The following is a 27,601-nucleotide window of genomic DNA, read 5'->3' on the forward strand; positions in this document are numbered from 1 at the left end:
TCTGCTGGTATTAGCTCATTTTAAGTGATCACTCTCCTTACAGTGTGTATGGTAACACCCATTGTTTCATGTTCTCTGTGTATATAAATCTCCCCACTGTATTTTCCACTGAATGCATCCGATGAAGTGAGCTGTAGCTCACGAAAGCTTATGCTCAAATAAATTTGTTAGTCTCTAAGGTGCCACAAGTACTCCTTTTCTTTTTGCGAATACAGACTAACACCGCTGCTACTCTGAAACTTGTCTTATTTTAAAAAGAGTCTTATATTGGATTTAGTATAAGTTGGTAGGGAATCAACTGAAGATAAATCCAACATAAGACACTTTTAAATCGAAATAAGATTGTGTCCACGGAGGGTTGGGGGGAGAGTTGTACTAATTTAACTAAACTGCTTTAGAAACTGATTTAGTTTAATCAGTACAACTTTTTAGTTTAGTCAAGGCTTAATATTTTGTTTTAAAAAATACATTTTGAGCCATTATTGGGCAATGAAATACTATCCTCCAGAGCCTGAAAACAGCTTGAAAGAGCAGACCCGAAGGGTGCAAACTCATTCATTGCAACTGAGAGTTGACTTTGAAGTGTACTGATGACATTTTGAATCTCAACTTTATTAACCAGTTTATTACCAATCATTTTAGTAGAAAAATCCTGATAATGTGCTTATTTATGGTTGTTGATGTATTGGTGGATATTTTAGAAGTGACCAATTGGGTGATCAGGTGGCAACCTAGGAGTTCAAGCTCTCCCCCAAATTCCAAGTCACCTTTGTTTTTACACAGAAGGGGAAGGAAAGAGAAGATTAATACTCTTCCTTTCCCATTTCCTACCCCCATCTTCTCAGTGCCTAAGCCTCTGCTAGCTCCTGGCTGCCAAAAACACAAGCCACATTCCACACCGGAGCCCAGGTAGCAAAACTTCAACCACCCTACACCCAGCAGTCGAAACCTGTAAATACCACTCCTGACATCTCCAATTCAGTTTGCTGCTGTTAATACAAAAATGTGCAACTTTGCTAAGAACCAGTGCAAAATTTAAAAACATTCAAAAACTCAGGTATATATTGAAATTGGTATAAAAATAAACAATGAATACTGTACTGTTTTATTTTTCACATATTTAATTCAATAAAGATGCTCTGGTTTTGAATTTACTTGAAGTAACTGTGGAAATTTCAACATGTCACAGATTTCTACACTGCTTACGTGGTAGAAATTCACGGAATTTGGATCCAGTGTCCCAAAGAGAACGAAGGGCCTAGCTATAATGCTGAGGCAATGATTTAAATATTGAGTCAGAGGAAAGAGTGACACTCACTGAATCACTAAAATCACATCATATATTGCCTTGCCTTTTACAGTGTGGTAAGGCTCCCTTCTATAACTGACCAGGCCTAAGTCTGCTTAGATTGTGATACCAGACAATTTTCTGAAACAATATACTTAATGTACTTGAATAAAAAACGTATATGGTTCCCTGATACTGTCTTTATTTGTACTGCAGGATGCCTAGCTAATAGCTTTAATTTAGGCTATAGTACTGCTTAAAGCAACAGTTATACAACAGAGGAATACTGAATGGACTGGAGACGCCAGTAGAACATGAATACGTTGCTTTGATAGGATCTGTAACTCTTCGGTAATTTACTTACCCAGATCTCCATATACCTGTGATGTGTGATACTGTGGTATATACTGTGCAGCCATATCACCTGCTCCAGTCACTGTTGAGTATATATGTCGTGGTGGAGGGGGCATCATGGCTTGAAGAGGAATGAAACCAGGCAATGGATGATGTGGAGGCCGATGTATTACTGCATGACTGCCAGGGTGAAATTCTGGAGCCTGGGGAACCACCACAACCCTTCGAACACCATTGTCTTCAATAACCTGTAAGCCAAGAGAACAAAACATTGATCAGGTAAAGGACTGCTTCTTAGATAGCAAACAGCTCATTTCAAATATATGCCACAAAGAGAAAATGGAGTCTGGAACTATGCAGTCTGAAAGATAACAAATCAATAAATCTTTTAAAAAGAGAATTTTTCATGTTGAATATAATCCTCAGTGGTATAAGTAGAACAAAATGGAGACGATAAGAAAAAAAAAGAATGTGGGAGAGGAAAATGAGGGATAGTTAGTAGTGTGTTTCAGTGGGTTTTTGTAGGAAAGTGCAATTGGTTTCTGGATGGGAAAATAATCGGGAGAAACTACTTCTACCCCCTTCTACTTCTACTACTTAGAATGAAAACTGCGGGTAACAAAATTTTATAAACAGATTTTAATCCTTATAGGCCATTTTGAGCTTCACCAGTGTAGTTAATCCATTTTTAAAAAAAGTGGAAAACTAAATATGACTCCATTGGTAGTACAACATGCTACCTAAAAGGGTATCTGGCTTGGAGTTACCATAGCTGGAAGTATTGTGGGGGCAGTAACCTCAGCCTCCGGAGTGCCAAAAAGAAAAAAAAAATTACACTTTGACCTCAAGATCCCAATAACAAGTGTTACAGAATACCTCAGAGGAAATTGCCAGGCCTCTCAGATGGCAGGTTTGCATGCTGACGAAGTTGTAGTTGATATATAATAGGGCATGATAGATATAAAATAGTGGGGGGGAAATAGCCATTCAGAAAAAAGGAAAACCTATGTGTCCACTGTAATATCCTAAATAGCTTCCTAAAATAGGGGACAGACCACTTGGAATATATTGTTAGTTGCAATGATGTTTGGTGAGATGACCTTCTACTGTGATGTAGGTGTGGGAAGAGGAACACACATCAATCAAGATAAAGAAGATGTTAAAAATCTATTTAATGTCAGATTGATCAATTACAGAAATACTTATCTTAAATTTAAGATTAATTTTTTAGCCATGAATATAGCTTTAAAATAAATACCACGTGACTTTCCAAAGGATTTGGTACTTTAAAACTGTCCCTTGCTGGAAAAGAAGAATATTTTAAACTAAAACAACATTCCTCAAAGCTACCAAAACTGAAGTCGTCCTGTCCTTGCAATTTGGATATAACAACAACACTATAGGCAACTATAATTAGATTTGGCCAGTTTAATTCCCCAAACATAAAGATGTAATTTTAATTATTTTTTAAAGTTCCTTATGTTTGTAGCAAGGATAGTCATACGAATTATGCTTTCTAACATACAAACGTTATCCTACATATTACACTAACATTTGGAGTCTGACACACTGAAAAAAAAAGAATTAAAGATATCACTTTGTCCTTATTCTTCCCTGCTGCGCTTAGCTATTGAGGCACATACAGTGTGTAAGATTATGCCTAGTTCACAGACTCCTGTGGTATCTCAGCATGTCAGAGTAAGTGAAGAATGGTGAACTTCAAGTGTGTATACACACACACACACACACACACATATTTATTTAAAAGCTAAACTGCAAAATGCAGCAAATCACAAGGCTATGAAAGGTATTCAGCACAACATAATTTATTAAAATCTCGCTTTTCAGGTTCTGCCACACCTGGACCTGTGCCAGCTCCTATTCTCCATGATGCCCCAGCACAGTTTCTGCAGCAAATCATACTTAACATATAATCTGCTGGAAAATGGAGACAACCTAGATGGAAGTGTTGGATCTAGCCCGTTTAAGGTATTTATCCAGCCCCATAACAGATTCAAATTCTGTAGCAAGCAAGATTTCATTAAAATAATGTTTCTTGCCCTTATGGCTTTAAAAAACGCCAAATGTGATCTGAAGGTAAACAAAGTGCAAACCAATATAATGCTGTCCTCCTGGGTAACTGCCCCATTCATGATCATTAGGTTCTGAAAGTCCAATAATTAAACATTAGAGTTTCACATAATTTACATGCACAACTGTGTGTCTCATTTAAACATTAACTGCAATTGAGTGTGCAAATCGGATAACTGCACACGTACACACACACACAAAACACACCCAAGTATGATTTCCCCCCCAGCACTGAGGGATGCTGAATGCAACAATAACCTTATAAGCTAAACATTTAATTCTGGCATGAGGCCCATACTCTGTATCTTTGTGCAAAGCTATCAGCATCATCATCAGGAGACCCACTATAGATCAATGGATGTAGATAGACTTAACTCTGTAGAACAGGCTGGCCCACACACAGTAACTAAAATATAATTTCACTCTCTTCACAGAATGAATTTCACTCCCACGATATTGGGGGTAGAGCAAGCCCTGTTTTTTTTAAACAATATATCACGTTTTCTGAAACACTTATTAGTTTTATACAATGTGTGAAAACCAAGACATGTCTTATCCTATATGTTGGCTCTAATCCCCAGCAGTGGTAAGTATGGTGTGAAATCACCAAATTCAGGAGCTGGGGCAAATCCAGGCAATAGAGACCTAAACTAAAATGATACATAAATGATAGATATGTTGAATAGCCTTCCTAGTTTTTGGTGGTTTTGATCATTTAGCATATATTTCTGCAGGTGTTCAACTTCTCTTAATATATATATACACATTTGCAGGGCACCTTCAGGTTTTTTTCTTCTTTTTAATGTTAAGTATAAGGAGACAATTACATACATACAAAATGGGAAATGACTGCCTAGGAAGGAGTACTGCAGAAGGGGATCTGGGAGTCATAGTGGATCACAAGCTACATATGAGTCAACAGTGTAACATTGTTGCACAAAAAGAAAACATCATCCTGGGATGTATTAGCAGGACTGTTGTAAGCAAGAAACGAGAAATAATTCTTCTGCTTTACTTTGTGCTGATTCGGCCTCAACTGGAGTACTGTGTCCAGTTCTGGGTGCCACATTTCAGGAAAGATGTGGACAAATTGGAGAAAGTCCAGAGAAGATCAACAACAATGATTAAAGGTCTAGAAAACATGACCTATGAGGAAAGACTGAAAAAACTGGGTTTTTTTTTAGTCTGGAGAAGAGAAGACTGAGGGGGACATGATAACAATTTTCAAGTACATAAAAGATTATTAAAAGGAGGAGAGTGAAAAATTGTTCTCTTTAACCTCTGAGGATAGGACAAGAAACAATGTGCTTAAATTGCAGCAAGGGCGGTTCAGGTTGGACACTGGAAAACACTTTCTGTCAGGGTGGTTAAGCACTGGAACAAACTGCCTAGGGAGGGTGTGGAATCTGTGTCACTGGAGGTTTTTAAGAACAGGTTAGACAAACACCTGTCAGGAATGATCTAATTATTTAACAGACCTGCCCTGAGTGCTGGGAACTGGACTAGATTAACCACTGAGGTCCCTTCCAGTCCTACACTTCTATAATTCTAAATTAAAATCTCTTGTTGGGACTGTATTTGTTTTGGGAGAACTATGAGCTTGGTACTGGTTGCTTCACCTGGTAGCAAGTTATCTATTTGTTGTCAATTTTTTTTATTTGTTACAGTCTTTTTGTATAAATCACTACACATTGGTATGTTTTGTTAGCAATAAGCATTTCAGAACTCCTACAACATAAAGGTTTTACCAAGCTTTGATAGCTCTGGGTGGCAGCTGGGAGAGGCTCTGTGCCCTCGATGGAAGCAAACAGTACATATTAATTTCACTAAAATTATTTAGCCTTTCATGTCTTTTATAATATTTTAGCATTAAGTAACCCACTTGAAATAAAAAAAAATACAGAAGAAACTAGCTCATAGCAAAGATGTAAGGATTTTTATTTTTCCTAATGATAAAACATGAATTTTGACAGGAAACGTGCCTTTCTGTTATGACCTAAAACAAAATGAAACAATTAAAAACCACACAATCCATTTTGCTGCCAGATTCGGTATTCTAATATTAAAGATTTAAGAACCAACCAAGCGCTTGTCTTCACTGTCAGTTAGCACGTGGCAAGACAGGGTATGAATATACAGCATGCGAGCCTGCCATGCGGATCATGCTACTGCACATTAAAAGTTCTAACTATGGTATATTTAGTGTGCAGTAGCAGAATCCACACAGCCAATTAGTGTGTGACAACCTAGAGCATTGTACATTCAACCCTGGCTTGCTGCACATTAAATGACCATGCAGACAAGCCTTTATACACAAACTTTCCCCAGCAGAGAGTAAGAGAAAGTAGGTGGGCCTCCTGCCCTGTATGCAAGCACTCTGATGACGGACAGAATTTTATACTCTTTCATTAACGTATGCATCATCTGACTGGCTTTGGTGTTTTGGGTGGCATTTTGTGTTGTTTGTTTGTTTCTTTTTCTATACCACAGGCTGTGAACATTGGGTCAGCAAAGGTAGGGTAACTTGGCTGCAGAACCAGTACAGAGGCAAGTGAAAAAATTGTATGGTTTGTGGCAAATTTTAATTAAGACAATACACTGACAATTATCAAAGATTTGTTTTGCAGTAGTGCCTAAAGACCAATATTATACACATACATCAAAAAGGAGGCTCATAAAAGCAAACAAGGAGACTCCTACTGAAGAGACTTCATGGTACACCACCATATTTACTTGTGCAAATCACTGTAATTCTGAAACTTACCATGTCATGTTACCAGGTTAGACATGTCAGCTTATTGCTATGTTAGTCCCAGGATTTTATGTATGTTTTATTTAACTGCAAATGTAATGTGAACATATGAAGTCATATGAATCAGATGTTTGGACATACCTGTGGGGCATATCCAGGAGGCACATAAATAGGAGGCACTGAACCATTTGGGGACATCATTGGAACCTGAGCAGGACCTAAATGGGTTACAGAAGTATTTCAGTATAACATGGTTTAACAAGCTTTAAAAGTTCTAAGTCCATTCTGAATTGCAATATCTCTGCAAGGAAATACAAGATAACATGGATAAACAGAGCACATGAGCTATAAAGATAAAATGATAGTGAAGGGTACTCAGTTCATGTGAACAACAGATACGGCGCATAGAAAAATTATTTCCCTGCAAATATTTCCCTCTTTCTGGAAATAAGGCTTCTTTTTTTAAACACACAAAGCTATAATCACCAAAGGTAATTATTAAAAGGAAAAGAAATCCATGTGTATTCTTCGTAGGAAAATATTTGAGAAGGATGGTTTTGTGGCAGAAGCACAGGAATGGGAGTGTGGAGGACTGTGTTCTATTCTCAGCTTTGCAACAGACTTCCTGGGTAATTTTAGGGAAAGTAAAATGTGTAGGCTGATTTTCAGAGGTGCTGAGCACCCAGAGTTCCCAACTATTTCAATGGAGTTACAAAAGGCATGAATTTGATTCTTTATCTGTAAAACCAGGATAATACTTTTCCACCCCAAAAGAGTGTTCTTATTCTTAGACTTAAGACATTAATGCTTGCAAACTGTGTTCAGATCAGCAAATGCAAGGTGCTAAGTAAACGCCAAGTATTAGTTGTATAAGCAGATTAATCTATCCTATGCTTGATAAGCAAAGATGCGTGAAGAAAAATATAGGTAATTCTGTCTGAATGCGAAAAACTGGGCTAGAGCAACAAAAATATTTCTGAACGTAGTATCTGATCAAATTCGAAAACTTTATACAAGATCCTCAACATAAAACATGCAATTCTATAAATGTTTTAATCTGCAAAGACGCTAAGTTTTATTTTCTGTGCAATTGGTAGTCCATGACTTTGACAACAAAGAAAAATTCTCTATCTAATTTTAAGAGCAAGGTCTTTAGTTCCAGATGGGAAAAGATGGGTTAAAAGTAAACTTTAATATAACCTTTTCAATATTTTGTTTAACTTGCAATTACAAATCTTCTTCAGCAACTGAAGCAGTGGGAGTTCTGCTGGAGTAAGGAGCATTGAAGAGGATCGTACACAATATAACAAATATATAAGCCTAAAATAGGTTGCTACTATCCCTAACCCTAAAACAGTCTCTCTTAAACAGAATATTTAAGAAGAAAAACAAGGATGGAACTACTTAAAAAAATAAAGTCAACAGCACTAGCTGCAGACATATTAAATGTATCACCGGCTAAAACAGAAAATACTTTACATTTTAAAATAAAAATAAAGGCTCTGTTCTCTGAGGCTTGTATCTTGTAGCCATTTATACCCAAGAAGAATATTTTCAAAGTAGATACAAAATGATACCACTCTGCTTTAAACCACTCACTTTAAACAAGTATAAATGACTACACAAGTTACAAGTCAGTTGAGAATCGAGCCCACAGTTCTTCATGCTGCTCACATCTAATTAAAACCCTTCATCCTAGTTGCTCCAGAAACTCTGATGATGCACATCTGTGAAGAAAGGTAGATAGTATGCATATAGATGGTTAGCACATCAATGGATGTTTACTTTTTCTGCATCTGGTCAAATTAAGTAGAGTGTTCTGAACAGCAAACTATACCTTCCTTCTGAAGACCACCAATTTCGTGTATTTAGTGTCTTTCTGTCTTGACTAATATAAGCAGCAGTTTTCTCCAAAGCCAATACAAAAGTTGCCATATGGTGGCATTAACACACTGCTCCCAACACAGCCACGTTCACAAACCACCTACTCCCCCGGCAGTCAGAAAATAAGAGACTCAAGGCAATTTATGAACTTGAATGAGTCCCGCTTGTGGTGTTAGCATTAAGTCAAGGTGCTAACTTCGAAATATTTATATCCTGACTTTAAAATTCTGAAGTTTTAAAAATAGAGAGAAGATGGTTTCTTCTCACTCAGGCTGTAACGGTGAACTCCATTATACTTCTGATTAGGTTTTTAAATCATTGTAAAATGTAATAAATGGTAGATAAACTTAAAAAAAAAAGCTGGGCAGAGTTCCATGCTGTGATGATTTTGCCAGAAATCATGGTACTGCTGGCATGACTTGGAAAAAAAAGTTTTTTTGTGAAAGCGTAGGATAAAATGCGAATGCCAGATTTTTAAAAATATAAAATTGGGTTTGTTTTTTTTGTTTTTACAACTAATATGAAGATCCTGGTTTTATTTACGCATAATACATTGTAAAAGGAACTCTTATGTTTCTATTTGCTATTGCTTCAAGTTACTTGTTGACTGTTGATAAGTATACATGACAAATTTACTGTACCTAGCCATGAAATACAGTAATGGTGTCACATCATCAGCCAATAATGACATTATTACGACGTGTTAACTCTCTAATTTTTTATAGTGTACACAAATGAAATTCTGCTTTAGAAAGTGTTTCCTTTATATGATATTTGATTATTAATGTCAAAGGTTTCCATGCTCTAAATTGATAGTCTGGAATGTTCTATATATTGAGTCATGCTGAATCTCATTATGAAAGTAAAACTGAAGGACTCAGAAAAAAATCTGATAGAAATATTTTATAGTTTAAAACAGTGGTGCCCAACCTTATTACATAGGAGGGCCACAGAAACCTACGCACAACCTTGTGTGGCCCAAACAGATTCTACATATTTTAATATGATTTAAAGTCACCTGTATTGATTTATATTTTAAATTCAGCTTGTTTTGTATGTATTTAGATAGAAACAACCTATGTAGAGTATTGTCTATTTACACACTTGTGTAAACTAAAATTATGTAAACATGACGACGAAGTGCTAATGAATTGCATGTTAGTATATTGTGTGGAAGCAGGCTGCAGGCGTTATGAAATGCTCTGGTGAGCTGTGGACAGCTGCAGGCCGTAGGTTGTATACCCCTGGTTTAAAATATAATTGCCTAAAAAATGCCTCATCACACACTAAAAATATCACATTAGAACAGAAGACAACGTTTTCCCATACTTTCAATAGTGCCATTGTATCAGAATGTCTACATTTCCCTTAAATTATTATGGCTGACCTAGCTTGTAATTTTTTTTTTTTTTGGCAGTGATAAGTATTTTGTCCTAAGGGAAAATAAAGAGACGGTGATAGGAAGCAAGTCTCCTGAGACATTTCTAACAGAGTTCATGAAAATTCAGAACACTTGCAAGAAGCAGTGAAACCTAAACATAACAGCTCAGGTCATATCAACTGTAGCAGGCTGCTTAAAATCTTGAGCTTGTCTATTTGAACAGAATGTAAAACAAAATGTATCATGCCTCTTATAAACACTATAAAGAGAGAAACAAAATCAATGTGATGTATGCTTTCTACTGTCCCAGACATAATTTAATCTTATGAAAATACATTTCAAACCTGTAAACTTCAAAATATTGGAAAAAAACCCCTTATTTAATCAGATATGCAATTAGTTCTCTTAGCTTTTAAGTCTCACTTTCTCATTCAATTTTGAACTCAGTAAAGAGATTGTAAGCTTATATGGACTGAGTTTTCAACATAAAAAACAAACATTTTATCCAGTCTATAAACAAAGATTCTTTCTGGGAAGTAACTGTATATAATAGTACTCTTATAAAACTAGTATTCATAAAGTCCTCCAAATACAATAACTGCTTCTAATTTTATGTTCTGACAGACAGGGAGATCCTTAAAACAGGATATGCAGTGGTACACATTAATCTACTGAACCCACATTAATCTACTGAACCCATAAAGACAATTCACAATTTTACATACCACCATCCAGATCTATGTTTAAATGAACCAACCCTTTTCTACCTTTTTTAGCTATTATATATCTGGCATCTGCTGAAAACACAGGCTGAGTTTAGATTTATGTAATGCTTTTCATGTTTTAACATAAAAGCAGAACTTTCTTTCAAAATACAGTCAGCAAATCTTACCACTCATTTTGTTTTTACTGCAATAGCAGAAGAGTAAACAAGATCCAGTGATCCAAGGTTGGACACGTTAGCAGCTTTAATTGGGAGAATGCTTTCGTTTTTTGCTGGTTGAGGAAAAGCTCCTTTGACCGAGTCACATGATCATCACCACATGACTTACTGAGAAAGGAAAAAAGGGAAGCTTCAGGTATGCAGCACAGTGATTTGTTCTTGTAAACACTGAACTTCTTTTTCTGTGATAAGATTTTTGTCTTTTAAAATATGTACTACAAGTGGATGCAAAAGCTTGTCAAAACAAGTGGTAGAAGTAGCTCATTTTAAAGGAGAAAATGACAACTGTTCTAGGTGGAATACCCCACAGAGAAACACTTCATTTACTGTTTTACATGATGTATACTCTGATTTTTTTTCAATCTATTAAATTCTACATAATCTGATGTGATTATTTACAGAAGTTCTTATAATTGAAAGCTTTTTACATTTTAATTAACAGAATTAAGTTTTAAGGAATTACTTTAACCATATATTTTCTGATTAGGAGGGTTTACCTTTAGCTGATAATCAGTGAACCCTTGGGGAAGCAGGTACATATAAATACCTCTTTTTAAACAAACACTATTTTGACACCATGTTTAGCAAGCTGTGGTAGTTGTGATACTAATCTGTGTGGATGCTGCAGGTCATGAACACTGCTATACTTAGCATTAGTCTAATGTGAACAAGGATGAATCACTCTCTCTTTGTTATTCCCAGGAGGAAATAGTGTTCAGGATTTACTGCAGCACATTAGTTTAACTATGTCTCTGTAACTGAACACCCACACTTTGACATCACACAGGCAATGATATGCATCACTGACGCAAGCACTGCCAGGATCAAATAAAAGGCCACAGCAGTTGAAACAATAGAGTGCACCACTGACGTAGCAGCATGCCCATATAACATTGACAAACTGCAGTAAATCAATAGTCCCCGATGCCAGGAATAGTTGCACCACTCTTTCTTTATATAATAGCTAAGACTTGGAAGTTTTATTTTAGGCTTCCAGCAGCTACAGTAATTACAAGAGACAGCAGCAGCAGCAGCAACAAAAACCAAGAAGTCTATATCTCTTTAAATTCTCTCTGTAAGATACCATGAAGTATCAACTCTAAGTGACAGACACTAGAAAGTGCTACAAAGAAAGAACTGAGAATTTTACTTATAATAAGCAGATAATATAATCTAAGTTTGGGACTTGAGCTGAGAAAGAGGCACCAGTCGGAGCTGTGAGCACTACAAGGATGTGGATAAACAGTGCTGTCAATCTAACACTTTTCATTAGCCCTAAATTCACACTGACGAACCACTGCCCACCTCCCAACTGTCTAGCTTTGGCATCAAGGCTATGTAGTAGCTGCTCACAAACTGGGATGGCCAATTTAAATATATACTGTTAAATTGACTGTTATATCTACCCATGAGTAGATTGCAGTGAACAGGGAAGCTTACCTTATAAAAGGATAGTAGAAAGAATGAAAGGGGAAAACGCTCAAACAAAGCAGATACCTTCAGAATTGGAAAAACCCCATCAGCTTCATCCAAAAAGACTGAGGATTAATGGATCAAAGGACAGAGAGCTGTGAAGCGTGATCATCTCCAACCACTCCTGAAGAGTCCCTTCCAAAAACATCCCAGGCTTTTCCATGGGGGAGTGCACACCCATTCAAACTGAGAAAATAAAAGGAGGCCATCAAATCCCCTCACAGAGGCAAATTGCCTGGAGAGGACAGATTCCCGGTAGGGTTTTACAGTCAATAAACCAATCAACTCTGTCCTATATTGGCCCAAACCTTTGAGAAAACAGAAGATACAGGCTTCCTTGCCCAAAATATCAAATATACGTTTATTTCAATTATTTCTGTAACCATAATGCAATCTTTTTTGCCAGTTACAGGCCTACTCTTTAATCAATGTAGTCTTCAAAATATAAAATAAAATCTTGGACTCTGCAGCAGATGATCAGCCTCTACTAACTGGGGACATCTATGCCATCCAAGGTGCTCCAACCCCATAGTGGCAAGGGCTACAGAAGCGCTTAGACAGATCTGTTGCACATCAGAGACTACCACCCTACCCCATCAAACAGTACAACTGAATGAGGAGGTATTCAATTAAATGGAATTATTATACAGTCTCTGTTCCAGACTCTCAAAATATTAAGTTTGGGTCCTTTCTTTTATGGATAGTATCAGATTGTCTTGAGTAATTATCATGTGCCTATAGCAATAGTACCAATAAATTAATGTTAAATGTCTCCAGTCCTCTTATATCTTGTCCTGATCCAAATCCCTGACTATCCATAAGTCACCATGTATCACAAGGAAACAAATACAGCATATTAGACTGAACACAAGGAATTTTTCCATTTTAATGTTCTTATCCTCAGTTGTAAAAATCCAACTATCTCCACTGGCTCTTTAATGTGATTAAACAGCAGTGTTTGTCTTACAGTTTGTTCTCACACAAAAAACTGAGGGAAAAGCGAGAGACTCTCAGTTTCCCAAGAGTGACTTTGTGTAGTGCTTACATAATAGGACTTTCACTATTTGAACATAATACTCACTCAGTGCATGTACAATAAGACTGAGGTGATTCAGAATTAATTAAGCAACCAACCTGGCCACCTGACGGGACTTAAAACAGCTCTTGCTAGGGAATATATATACACCATCTAAAAGATTTTACCGACACAGTTCAGCATTTTTTTCCATGCTGCCCCTTTCAGTCCTTCAAAAGAAAAAAGTTTTATTACCTGAAAAGGTATTTTCTGTATCTTTATATCCAACTCTCTGCACTAAAGGGTTATTTCCTTCTGTCACAGCTTAGCAGGCTGCACCAATACCTAACTAGAGTGCAGAATTTTTTTGCATCTCCTGCTTTCTCAGGAAATAAGGATCTAAGGCAAGGGTAATCAATTATTTTTTATCAAGGTCCAAACTCCAGAAAAAATAACAGAAAAATAACAACAACAACAATTACATAAAAAGATTTCGGGGTCTGTTCAAAAGCATCTGGTAGGCCAGATTTGGCCTGCAGTCCACAATTAACGAACCCTGATCGAAGGAATCTTCTTTCTCCAGTTGTGATTTTCTTAATACTCAAAAAATGGAATAAAATCTGCATACAGGTAGGTCATGACTAAGCAAATCAACTATACACATTATTGCTTTTATCCAAAATACTTATTTTCAGGGTAGGGCATTCCAGAGTTTTGACTGAAATTAAAGGGAAGGTAATGAACTTCTATTTTCTGTATTTTAATGACTGATGGTATTTGAATATTAAACCACATATCTGGCTAGGAGGATAGGAGAAAGTCAGGAAGTCACCACTGCTCCAAGAAAGCAACACCCATAGGGTATGTCCAGAAAGTAGAAGGTATCCAACTTATGATACTTTGGTGAATAACTGCAGGAAAAGCCAAATTTTCTTTTCTTCAAAGGAGATGTTCTCTTCTCTTCCTGTTCATAAAAATGCTATACATTTAACTGAATGCACTTTGAATTGGGATCTGTTGAATTGTGTAGGTTTCAGAGACATAAAAGACAATCTAATGGTAGATTTTTTTGTCCTATCTCCATTTTAATGACAATAAAGTACCACCAGTACTTCCCCTTCCTAGTAAACAGACTAGGGCAGAAACTGGGAAGACCATTTTCTTAGGTAAGTTGGAACAGAGACAAAACTTAAATAGCAGGAGGTGACAGGCTAAGGATCTGTTATTCATCAAGACAGAGTGGAGAAAAATTTGTAGGACAGAGTAGCTGGTTTACTAAGTGATCTATGAGAAAAACAGTGACAACTAGGTAACTGATATCATGAGTCTTGAAAATTAAGGTGACCTCCACTGATGAAGATCCGGGACCAGGATAGCTGGTGCAAAAAATGGCTACTATGTAGTTCCCATTAAAAACTAAAAGGTTTAATGACAGCTGTCCCTATTTTTTTAAACAAATAGCTCAACGTCCCTGTAAAATCTATTTCATTGAATGTATAGACATCATTCACTGTAGGCATACTGTGGGGCCATGCAGGTACCCATAGCAGTGCTGCTGATCTGGCCCCACAGTATGCCAACATTTTTATGGCTGACTTAGAACAACACTTCCTCAGCTCTCGTCCCCTAATGCCCCTACTCTACTTGCGCTACATTGATGACATCTTCATCATCTGGACCCATGGAAAAGAAGTCCTTGAGGAATTCCACCACGATTTCAACAATTTCCATCCCACCATCAACCTCAGCCTGGACCAGTCCACACAAGAGATCCACTTCCTGGACACTACGGTGCTAATAAGCGATGGCCACATAAACACCACCCTATACCGGAAACCTACTGACTGCTATTCCTACCTACATGCCTCTAGCTTTCATCCAGACCACACCACACGATCCATTGTCTACAGCCAAGCTCTACGATACAACCGCATTTGCTCCAACCCCTCAGACAGACAAACACCTACAAGATCTCTATCAAGCATTCTTACAACTACAATACCCACCTGCTGAAGTGAAGAAACAGATTGACAGAGCCAGAAGAGTACCCAGAAGTCACCTACTACAGGACAGGAACAAAGAAAATAACAGAACGCCACTAGCCATCACCTTCAGCCCCCAACTAAAACCTCTCCAACGCATCATCAAGGATCTACAGCCTATCCTGAAGGACGACCCATCACTCTCACAGATCTTGGGAGACAGGCCAGTCCTTACTTACAGACAGCCCCACAACCTGAAGCAAAAACTCACCAGGAACCACGCACCACACAACAGAACCGCTAACCCAGGAACCTAACCTTGCAACAAAGCCCGTTGCCAACTGTGTCCACATATCTATTCAGGGGACACCATCATAGGGCCTAATCACATCAGCCATACTATCAGAGGCTCGTTCACGTGCACATCTACCAATGTGATCTATGCCATCATGGGCCAGCAATGCCCCTCTGCCATGTACATTGGCCAAACCGGACAGTCTCTACGTAAAAGAATAAACGGACACAAATCAGACGTCAAGAATTATAACATTCAAAAACCAGTCAGAGAACACTTCAATCTCTTTGGTCACTCGATTACAGACATAAAAGTGGCAATTCTTCAACAAAAAAACTTCAGAAACAGATTCCAATGAGAGACTGCTGAATTGGAATTAATTTGCAAACTGGATACAATTAACTTAGGCTTGAATAAAGACTGGGATTGGATGGGTCATTACACAAAGTAAAACTATTTCCCCATGTTTATTCCCCTCCCCTCCCCGTTCCTCAGACGTTCATGTCAACTGCTGGAAATGGCCCACCTTGATTATCACTACAAAAGGTTTTTCTCCGCCCCCCCACTGGTAATAGCTCACCTTACCTGATTACTCTCGTTACAGTGTGTATGGTAATACACATTGTTTCATGTTCTCTGTGTATATAAATCTCCCCACTGTATTTTCCACTGAATGCATCCAATGAAGTGAGCTGTAGCTCACGAAAGCTTATGCTCAAATAAATTTGTTAGTCTCTAAGGTGCCACAAGTACTCCTTTTTTTTTTAAAAGAAATAGTATTTTTCAGTTCACCTGATACAAGTACTGAAGTGCAATCTCTTTGTTGTGAAAGTGCAATTTACAAATGTAGATTTTTTTGTAACATAACTGCACTCAAAACCAAAACAATGTAAAACTTCAGAGCCTACAAGTCCAATCAGTCCTACTTCTTGTTCAGCCAATCGCTAAGACAAAGAAGTTTGTTTACAATTGCAGGAGATAATGCTGCCTGCTTCTTGTTCACAATGTCACCTGAAAGTGAGAACAAGCATTCACCTGGCACGGTTGTAGCCAGTGTTGCAAGGTATTTAGGTGCCAGATATGCTAAACATTAGTATACCCCTTCATGCTTTGGCCACCATTCCAGAGGACATGCTTTCATGCTGATGCTCGTTAAAAAAATAATGCATTAATTAAATTTGTGACTGAACTCCTTGGGGGAGAATTATATATGCCCTGCTCTGTGTTTTACCTGCATTCTGCCATATATTTCATGTTATAGCAGTCTTGGATGATAACCCAGCACATGTTGTTCATTTTAAGAACACTTTCACTGAAGATTTGACAAAACGCAATGAAGGTACCAATGTGAGATTTCTAAAGATAGCTACAGCACTTGAACCAAGGTTTAAGAATCTGAAGTGCTGTCCAAAATCTGAGAGGGATGAGGTGTACAGCATGTTTTCAGAAGCCTTTAAAAGAGCAACACTCCAATGCAAAAACTACAGAACCCGAGCCACCAAAAAAGAAAATCAACCTTGTGCTGGTGGCACCTGACTCAGATAATGAAAATGAACATGCGTAGGTCCGCACTGCTTTGGATTGTTATCGAGCAGATAACATCATCCGTCATCAGCATGGATGCATGTCCCCTGGAATGGTGATTGAAGCATGAAGGGACATATGAATCTTTAGTGCATCTGGCACATAAATATCTTGCAATTCTGGCTATAACAGTGCCATGAGAACATCTGTTTTCACTGTCAGGTGACACTGTAAACAAGAACCAGGCGGAAATGTAAATAAGCTTGTTTGTCTTAGCAATTGGCTGAACAAGAAGTAGGACTGAGTGGACTTGCAGGCTCTAAAATTTTACACTGTTTTATTTTTGAATGCTGTTTTTTTGTACATAATTCTACATTTTGTAAGTTCAACCTTCATGATAAAGAGTTTGCACTACAGTACTTGTATTAGGTGAACTGAAAAATACTATTTCTGTTTTTTTACAGTGCAAATGCTTGTAATAAAAAATAAATACAAAGTGAGCACTGTACACTTTGTATTCTGTGTTGTAATTGAAATTAATTTATTTGAAAATGTAGAAAACATCCAAAAATATTTAAATACGTGGTATTCTATTATCGTTTAACAGTGCGATTAATTTTTTTAGTTCTGATTAATTTTTTTAAACACTTTGCAGCCCTAATTACTACCACCAAAAGTATTACTAAGTAATTTCCCCCTCAATTACATTTCCTTTTCTTCCTTTCTACAACAGATTCTTTTTAATCAGCAGATGTAAGCAGTGTAACTCTTACCATGTTTACACAGGGAGTTTAGTTCTCACTGAGTTGACTCACACTAGTTGGTGCGTAATACATAAGCCATAGTGATAACGTGCACACAGGATGGCTGTGCCCTCTTTCAATTTGCATCATTGTGAATATACAGCAGGGACTTTGTGTGAACTAAGCAGGTGGCATTGTGGGAGGATATCCCATGGTCCTTAGCTTTGCTGGTGAGCTGTGCGCATGCTGGGATTTTTCTCACTGCGCACTGAGAGATGCATAATGTAAACCGAAGCCAGTGGCGAATTCTGGACTTGGGGTCAAATCAAAATAATCCCATGATTCTGCTCCCTTTGTCCAATGAGTCTTCTCTTTCTGGGCAGGCTACCACCATTTTCAACTTTCAGCAGTGAGTCCTGCAACAGCGGAGAAAGGATGAGGAAGCTCAGAAGCCCACTGAGAAATTGCTACTACATGAGCTCTTCCTGGAGCCACTTCAAACAATGCAGCACTCTTTCTGGGCTTGGGAAACTAGTGTTAATTTGTGGGAAAGGATTGTTTTGCAGACCTGGGGTAATTATCAGTGACAAAAGAATTTCAATATGGTAAAGGCAACCTTTTTTGAGATCTGTGCTGAAGTGGCCGTGGAGCTGCAGCAAAGCATACCAATGTGTGGTGCCCCATACTCACTGAGAAGTGGGTCACCATTGTTCTCTGGAATCTGGCCATCCCTGAACGTTGCCAGTCTGTAAACAACCAATTTGCCGTAAGATCAACCGTTGGAACCACTGTCATGCAGGTATGTGATACCATGCATAAGGTACTGTTGCATCAGGTTACAAAACTTGTTAACGTTCAGATTTTTGATGGCTTTGCATGCATGAGGTTCCCAAACTGTACTGGGGTAGTAGATGGGACCACGTGCCTATCATTTATCTCCCATATCAGGCCTCTAAGTATATCAACAGAAAGGGATATTTCTCCATGGTTCTCCAAGAGCTGGCTGACCACCAGAGCTGGTTCACAAACATAAATGCAGAGTGATCTGGAAAGGTCCACAATCTTTTGGAACTCACCTCTATTTGCCCTAATGAATAAAGGAGACTTTACCCCCAGGATCACCATGGACATTAATGGTAGAGAAATTGCTCCAGTTATCCTGAAAGACCTGGCTTATCCTCTGCTTCCCTGGCTAAGGAAGCCATTCACAGGCTACTTGGAGAGAACGTAGGAGCTGTTTAACTATAACTATAGTAGCTGCAGAATGACAGTGGCGTGTGCGCTGGCTACCTTAAAGGAAGGTGGCACTATTTATGGGCTAGGTTGGAGGCTGCAGAGTTTTTTGCTTAAAATTATAGCTGCATGTTGTATTTTGCATAATATTTGTGAAAGTAAGGGAGAAAGTCTTAACAAGGACCGGGAGGCTGAGGTGCAGAGACTTCCTCAGCAGTTTAAGCAGCCAGCAAGGAACCCATGAGAAAATGGAAACAGACAGAACAATACTGTCAAGGATGCTGCCAAAGGCTGGCCCTTTAAGGCAGGTGGGCTCAGACTTGCCCGTGATAGCTACTCGGGGCAATTAGTGATGCCAGCTGGGCATAATGGTGTAGTGACTGACTCCAGGATCAGAGGACTACTTAAATAGAGCTGGGAACAGTCTATGGGGAAAAGATTCTAGAGAAGATAGGACTCTCCTGCAGGAAGAACCCACAGGATAGGCTCCTGGGGGATGAAGGTGGGGAAAGCACCGAGACAGGGCTCATAGGGTGTGTCCACACAGAAATTAAACACCCATGGCTGCCCTGGGTCGCTGACTCGGGCTTGGGCTGTGGGGCTGTACAACTGCAGTGTAGACATTTGAGCTCAGGCTGGAGCCTGAGCATTGGGGTCCCACAAGGGGTGAGGATCCCAGAGCCGGAATGTCTACACAGCGATATTTAGACCCACAAGCCTGACTCAGCTGACCTGGGCCAGCTACGGCTTTACTGCCGACCTTTTATTCAGCATAAACGTACCTGTACGGGTTGGAAGTCAGGTAGGAGAACCCACATAAGGCAGAGTAGGGTCCTGTGGAGGAGCCCCAATACAGGGCCTACAAAGATCAGGGAGATTCGCAGAAGCTACTAGTTCGCACACCCTGGTTCTCATGGGTGACTTTAATTTTCCTGATATCTGCTGGGAGAGCAATACAGCGGTGCATAGACAATCCAGGAAGTTTTTGGAAAGCGTAGGGGACAATTTCCTGGTGCAAGTGCTAGAGGAGCCAACTAGGGGGGGAGCTTTTCTTGACCTGCTGCTCACAAACTGGGAAGAATTAGCGGGGGAAGCAAAAGTGGATGGGAATCTGGGAGGCAGTGACCATGAGTTGGTTGAGTTCAGGATCCTGACACATGGAAGAAAGGTAAGCAGCAGGATATGGACCCTGGACTTCAGGAAAGCAGACTTTGACTCCCTCAGGGAACGGATGGGTAGGATCCCCTGGGGGACTAACATGAAGGGGAAAGGAGTCCAGGAGAGCTAGCTATATTTCAAGGAATCCCTGTTGAGGTTACAGGGACAAACCATCCCGATGTGTCGAAAGAATAGTAAATATGGCAGGCGACCAGCTTGGCTTAACAGTGAAACCCTAGCGGATCTTAAACATAAAAAAGAAGCTTACAAGAAGTGGAAGGTTGGACATATGACCAGGGAAGAGTATAAAAATATTGCTCGGGCATGTAGGAATGAAATCAGGAGGGCCAAATCGCACCTGGAGCTGCAGCTAGCGAGAGATGTCAAGAGTAACAAGAAGGGTTTCTTCAGGTATGTTGGCAACAAGAAGAAAGCCAAGGAAAGTGTGGGCCCCTTAATGAATGAGGGAGGCAACATAGTGACAGAGGATGTGGAAAAAGCTAATGTACTCAATGCTTTTTTTGCCTCTGTCTTCACGAACAAGGTCAGCTTCCAGACTGCTGCGCTGGGCATCACAAAATGGGGAAGAGATGGCCAGCCCTCTGTGGAGAAAGAGGTGGTTAGGGACTATTTAGAAAAGCTGGACGTGCACAAGTCCATGGGGCCGGACGAGTTGCATCCGAGAGTGCTAAAGGAATTGGCGGCTGTGATTGCAGAGCCATTGGCCATTATCTTTGAAAACTCGTGGCGAACGGGGAAAGTCCCGGATGACTGCAAAAAGGCTAATGTAGTGCCAATTTTTAAAAAAGGGAAGGAGGAGGATCCTGGGAACTACAGGCCAGTCAGCCTCACCTCAGTCCCTGGAAAAATCATGGAGCAGGTCCTCAAAGAATCAATCCTGAAGCACTTACATGAGAGGAAAGTGATCAGGAACAGTCAGCATGGATTCACCAAGGGAAGGTCATGCCTGACTAATCTAATCGCCTTCTATCGATTAGATTATCGATGAGATTACTGGTTCTGTGGCTGAAGGGAAAGCAGTGGATGTATTGTTTCTTGACTTTAGCAAAGCTTTTGACTCGGTCTCCCACAGTATTCTTGTCAGCAAGTTAAAGAAGTATGGGCTGGATGAATGCACTATAAGGTGGGTAGAAAGTTGGCTAGATTGTCGGGCTCAACAGGTAGTGATCAATGGCTCCATGTCTAGTTGGCAGCCGGTGTCAAGTGGAGTGCCCCAGGGATCGGTCCTGGGGCTGGTTTTTTCAATATCTTCATAAATGATCTGGAGGATGGTGTGGATTGCACTCTCAGCAAATTTGCGGATGATACTAAACTGGGAGGAGTGGTAGATATGCTGGAGGGCAGGGATAGGATACAGAGGGACCTAGACAAATTGGAGGATTGGGCCAAAAGAAATCTGATGAGGTTCAATAAGGATAAGTGCAGGGTCCTGCACTTAGGGCGGAAGAACCCAATGCACAGCTGCAGACTAGGGACCGAATGGCTAGGCAGCAGTTCTGCGGAAAAGGACCTAGGGGTGACAGTGGACGAGAAGCTGGATATGAGTCAGCAGTGTGCCCTTGTTGCCAAGAAGGCCAATGGCATTTTGGGATGTATAAATAGGGGCATAGCGAGCAGATCGAGGGACGTGATCGTCCCCCTCTATTTGACATTGGTGAGGCCTCATCTGGAGTACTGTGTCCAGTTTTGGGCCCCACACTACAAGAAGTATGTGGATAAATTGGAGAGAGTCCAGCGAAGGGCAACAAAAATGATTAGGGGTCTGGAACACATGACTTATGAGGAGGGGCTGAGAGAACTGGGATTGTTTAGTCTGCAGAAGAGAAGAATGAGGGGGGATTTGATAGCTGGTTTCAACTACCTGAGAGGTGGTTCCAGAGAGGATGGTTCTAGACTATTCTCAGTGGTAGAAGAGGACAGGACAAGGAGTAATGGTCTCAAGTTGCAGTGGGGGAGGTTTAGGTTGGATATTAGGAAAAACTTTTTCACTAGGAGGGTGGTGAAACACTGGAATGCGTTACCTAGGGAGGTGGTAAAATCTCCTTCCTTAGAAGTTTTTAAGGTCAGGCTTGACAAAGCCCTGGCTGGGATGATTTAATTGGGGATTGGTCCTGCTTTGAGCATGGGGTTGGACTAGATGACCTCCTGAGGTCCCTTCCAACCCTGATATTCTATGATTCTATGATTCCTAAGGAAAGCTGCTAGAGTCTCTGGGAGAAAAGAGGCAGTAGGGGAAGAAGCAAGATAAGAGAAGCTTGGGGAAGGGGCGGGACAAGGGTGTTTGGGTTTGTGTGATTAGACAGGTGGCAATCCTAAAGGGAATGGGAGTAATTAATTCACTGAGTAACTGGGAGACAGTTAATTAGACAGGAAAGCATCTGAACATGGTTAAGGATTTCAGTTAGACAAGGAGAAAGGGAAGGAAGCTCTTGAGGAGAGGAACTGCCAGGGAGCCCAAATTAGGCAGCAAGGCCTGGGAGAGTTCCTGAACAAGCAGGGGAAAGACTTCAGCGCTCTCTAGGCAGTGGAGATGCCTGATGCCTTACAGCTGAAGTAGCTGCTGCTGGCACCTAGAGACTTTTGTTTTGGAACTTAAGTTTTATCTAGACTCTTAGATAAGAGCCTTTAAATCACTGTATAAGTGCTCATTTCAGAAGGTTTTATTAAAGGGAGATAAACTACTGTAAAGCAGAGTGGCTTCTTCTCGACTGGGCTGTTTCTGACCTCATTGAGGGTGGAAACTGAGGCAAGCTACAGCAGGCCACACTCAGTGTCTTCTGCCATGGCAATGCTGTCTCTGGCCACTTCAATGCTCTCTCCCTAAGCTCTTTGGATAGTTCCCTGGTCCCCCCTCCCTCAAATACAATCTCAGGCTCTCCATTATTTTCATTTTTGGGAAGTGGGGGTAGGGGAGTCTGAAATGAGGTCTACAAACAGTTTATCCCAAGTTCTCTGTGTCTTCCCCGTAGAGTTATCCAACTGCTCATTCATTGATAAAGGCCCTGTCCTTGAGAGTCTGGCCAGTGCAGGTGCTCTGGCTGTGGGAGTAGGGGAAAACACCCAAGTGGTGCTGGTTCATATTCCAGAGAGGCTATGATAGTATTTTTCTAATATGTATTTCTTATTTCCCCTTCCTGAGATTCTTCCCACTCTGGGGGAACTCCAGATGGTAAACGGTGGGTGCATAGGGCTAGATTAGGATTTTTGGGTGTGCCGTAGATGCTGTTTTAGTTTGCAGTTGTGCCTCTGCGGCTGTTGGGAATTATGTTTGGGGTTTGGCTTTGCAGTTTAGGTTGTGCCTTGGAAGTGCTTATCAGGTGTTGGAGGGATTAGCAGGGGGCAAGCTAGATAGTAAACCCCTCTACATCCCTTTTAGGCTGTCCTGACTCTCAGTGATGTTACACTGAAGTGGGTGAGTAGAAGGCAGAGAACAGCCTTATTCAGAAAAGCAAAGGGCAGATCAGCAAGATACACTGTAAAGTTATTCACTAAGATGGTCCCTCCAGAAGTAGTGAAGGAGTGGAAGGGAGTTGTGCGATATGCTGGGAGCAATAACCATAGAGTGATTCCCCATAATGTCCAAACCAAAAGTGAGCAATGTCTCAATTTAATTTCTGCTTTATCTCCCCTGCAGCCACGCTGAAAGTGCAGAGAAAAACAGACTGGGTTCTGCACTGATTGTTTGAAGCCTTAACTGCTCCTAGTCCTTTTCTGTATAAGCCTGTGAAAAGTCATTTGGAGTTGTACAACTATGCTATCACTAAGGTAAACTTCTTTCCTTGTACAAATAACTGTTACAGGGCATACAGAACTCAGCAGGAAGCAGTAGTCTTAGTACCTTTAGGGGCATGCAATGCCCATGTCTACTTCATGTAAACTGAGAATACTGACCAAACTTTTTTTCCTGTAATGATTGTCTCAAACTGTTGAATTTAGCACAGCTGAATGTCTTCACTATTCAAATACACCATGGGAGGGGAAGGGAGGAGACTGTTGTAGTAATAATAAGGTCTACGAATTTACTGTAATTGTAAGATTGACTATAAAAAGTATGATAGTTCATAAACTGTTACAACACATTATAACAAATATTAATGAAAGTAGGTAAAGTTGTTTATAATAATAAATGCTATAAACAAATGTCATAAATATAAAGGGAAGGGTAAACACCTTTAAATCCCACTGCTACCACCATGTCAAGGGGGGGAGAAACAAAGGTTCTCTCTGTGTGTGTGTTGTTTTTGCTGGGACCAGAGCAGGAATGCAGGTCAGAACTCCTGTAAAGAGTCAGTAAGCAATCTAGTTAGATATGCGTTAAATTCCGTTTTGTTTTAATGGCTGATAAAATAAGTTTTGCTGAATGGAATGTATATTCCTGTTTTTGTGTCTTTTTGTAGCTTAAGGTTTTGCCTAGAGGGATTCTCTATGTTTTGAATCTGACTACCCTGTAAGGTATTTACAATCCTGATTTTACAGAGGTGATTCTTTTACTTTTTCTTCAATTAAAATTCTTCTTTTAAGAACCTGATTGGTTTTTCATTGTTCTTAAGATCCAAGGGTTTGGGTCTGTGTTCACCTATGCAAACTGGTGAGGATTTTTATCAAGCCTTCCCCAGGAAAGGGGCTGTAGTGCTTGGTGGGATTTTGGGGGGAAAGACATTTCTAAGTGGGCTGTTTCCCTGTTATATATTTGTTAGACGCTTGATGGTGGCAGCAATAAAGTCCAAGGACAAAAGGTAAAATAGTTTGTACCTTGGGGAAGTTTTAACCTAAGCTGGTAAAAATAAGCTTAGGGGGTTTTTCATGCAGGTCCCCACATCTGTACCCCAGAGTTCAGAGTGGGGAAGGAATCTTGACAACAAGTGTAAGAAAACCAGAAAGAGAGACTAAATTAGTCAAAACAACAAAAAGGACCTGCTGAGAAGATTCAAGAACTGTTGAAATCATGCTTGGTAAAAACAGAAGATGTGAAACCAGAAGTTAATGGACCAAAATTGGTGTGATGGATATTAGGCCTAATTGGTAGACAAAATAATGAGGGGGATGAACTATAATACCACCCTATCTCCCCATTTTGAATTTTTTAAAAAGAAACCAAATAAAAAATTCATTGCTCCACCCCACTTTGCATGCCAGCTTGTCCTGTTTAGTCTCATCTCATCTTCTCTGACCTCAAGATAAAAGAAGCAGACCAGACTAAAATATTTTTTTCTAGGAAGGCGGCCAACCGGCCTTAACCTTGTTTAAGGAACTTTTATTTTCATGTGAGAGTACTGAAAATCATGATGATACCCAGTCATTAGTGGGAATACCCAATTGCCAGCATCGCAGTCATGTAAAATCCTGTTTGGCCTCTCTTTCTTGTTGTTACTTTCTTCCCCACTAATTCTTTCCTACTATCTTCTATCTCAGGTTTCCGTTGAACTCTGAAATCAACTAAACTGCATCCACCCAAACCTGCTCTGTCTAAGGAAAACAAACCCAACCAGATGATGTCCCTGACTGGAATATAAACCAGCATCCAAGCAGCAGGTGCCATAGTTGATCTGCCAGCCAAAGCATCCATTTGTGATTGACCAGCCACCCAGTGTTCCAAAGATATCAACAAATGTTGTATTTGCTCCACCTTTTCTATCTTATCTCTCCTCCACCGTATGTCTGTCTGCTTATTAGAAACAGTGGAAGTGAATACAGTAACTCTTCACTTAAAGTTGTCCTAGTTAATATTGTTTTGTTATTAGGTCGCTGACCTATTAGAGAACATACTCGTTTAAAGTCGTGAAATGTTCCGTTATATGACTTGCCCTGCTCCACCCAGTGTTCCTGCCATGCTCCCCAACCCCTGCAGTACTTCCCGACTCCCTGCAGTGCTCCCTGACCCCACTCCCCATCAGGAGTACCAGGCGGGTGGAAAGGGGCAAGCCCCTGCGCCCCAATCCTACTCCCCGGCAGGAGTGCTAGGCAGGCGGAGCGGTGCAAGCGGTGCAAGCCGCCATGTCCCGAGCCCACTATGCCCCTGCCTCAACCAGGCTTCACAATCATCATTGGTGAGTACAGTATTAAATTGTTTATTTAAAATTATTTAAAACTTATACTGTATATGTATATATCTTTTTTCGGGTGAAAAAAATTTCCCTGGAACCTGACCCCCCTATTTAAATTAATTCTTATGGGGAAATTGGTTTCACTTAACATTGTTTTGCTTAAAGTAGCATTTTTCAGGAGCATAACTACAACGTTAAGTGAGGAGTTACTGTATAACAATAAATTGTGAAGACAGATACTTACATGTCAAGGAGGATATACCTCCAGAATCTGGGGCTGGGTTTCTGGGTGGAAATAGGACTTGCTTCCTACACGATCACCCTCAAGGTTCTGAGTCCAGGGGAAATTTTGGCTTTCTGGGAAGAGCTCTTCACTGCCCTCCTCATGTTCCTCCTTCATTGACCCTTGCTGCATGTCCTCCGGGGTTGGGAAGAGGGGCACAGAGTCCACAATGTCCTTGGATTTGGCAGTGGTGTAATTGCTCAAATTTTGACCCAGCTCCTCAAGAATTGGACAGATTACATTTCCATGGCTGGACTGTTTCCTGGCTCCCTGGTTTTAATGTAAGTTCTCCTGAGCTGTTTGCGCTTTATCTGGCACTTGTCAGCATCCCAGTTATGACCCCTCGTGGATATCTGACTAGCAATATCCAAAACCACATCTTTATAGCAGGTTTCAGAGTAACAGACGTGTTAGTCTGTATTCGCAAAAAGAAAAGGAGTACTTGTGGCACCTTAGAGACTAACCAATTTATTTGAGCATGAGCTTTCGTGAGCTACAGCTCACTTCATCGGATGCATACCGTGGAAACCTCCTCCCACCCCACTGTCCTGCTGGTAATAGCTTATCTAAAGTGATCATCAAGTTGGGCCATTTCCAGCACAAATCCAGGTTTTCTCATCCTCCACCCCCCTACACACAAACTCACTCTCCTGCTGGTAATAGCCCATCCAAAGTGACAACTCTCTTCACAATGTGCATTACCAGCTGGAGAGTGAGTTTGTGTGTGTGGTTTTTGGAGGGGGGTGAGGGAACCTGGATTTGTGCAGGAAATGGCCCACCTTGATTATCATGCACATTGTGAAGAGAGTTGTCACTTTGGATGGGCTATTACCAGCAGGAGAGTGAGTTTGTGTGTAGGGGGGTGGAGGGTGAGAAAACCTGGATTTGTGCTGGAAATGGCCCAACTTGATGATCACTTTAGATAAGCTATTACCAGCAGGACAGTGGGGTGGGAGGAGGTATTGTTTCATGATCTCTGTGTGTATATAATATCTGCTGCAGTTTCCACGGTATGCATCCGATGAAGTGAGCTGTAGCTCACGAAAGCTCATGCTCAAATAAATTGGTTAGTCTCTAAGGTGCCACAAGTACTCCTTATCTTTATAGCAGTGGCTGGGCCTGTGGGCATGCTGCACT

At 40.2% G+C, this 27,601-nt stretch overlaps 1 protein-coding gene across 12 annotated transcripts in view; it reads right to left on the reverse strand.

Moving 5' to 3' along the window:
• The window catches only part of FNDC3A (fibronectin type III domain containing 3A), a 210,008-nt gene that overhangs the window by 60,836 nt on the left and 121,571 nt on the right, over window positions 1-27,601 (reverse strand). For 5 of the 12 annotated variants that reach the window (XM_073343811.1, XM_073343802.1, XM_073343820.1 and 2 more), the window contains 2 exons: window positions 6,627-6,703; window positions 1,653-1,890 (listed from right to left, as the gene is read on the reverse strand). In XM_073343811.1, coding sequence (XP_073199912.1) covers window positions 1,653-1,890; window positions 6,627-6,703 — 315 coding nt within the window. Of the gene's footprint in view, window positions 1-1,652; window positions 1,891-6,626; window positions 6,704-10,642; window positions 10,802-12,190; window positions 12,353-27,601 lie in introns of all 12 variants that reach the window. The other 7 variants (XM_073343875.1, XM_073343886.1, XM_073343903.1 and 4 more) reach the window with 4 other exon arrangements.

Source organism: Lepidochelys kempii, chromosome 1 (genome assembly GCF_965140265.1).
Source record: "Lepidochelys kempii isolate rLepKem1 chromosome 1, rLepKem1.hap2, whole genome shotgun sequence".
NCBI classification, from domain to species: domain Eukaryota; kingdom Metazoa; phylum Chordata; order Testudines; family Cheloniidae; genus Lepidochelys; species Lepidochelys kempii.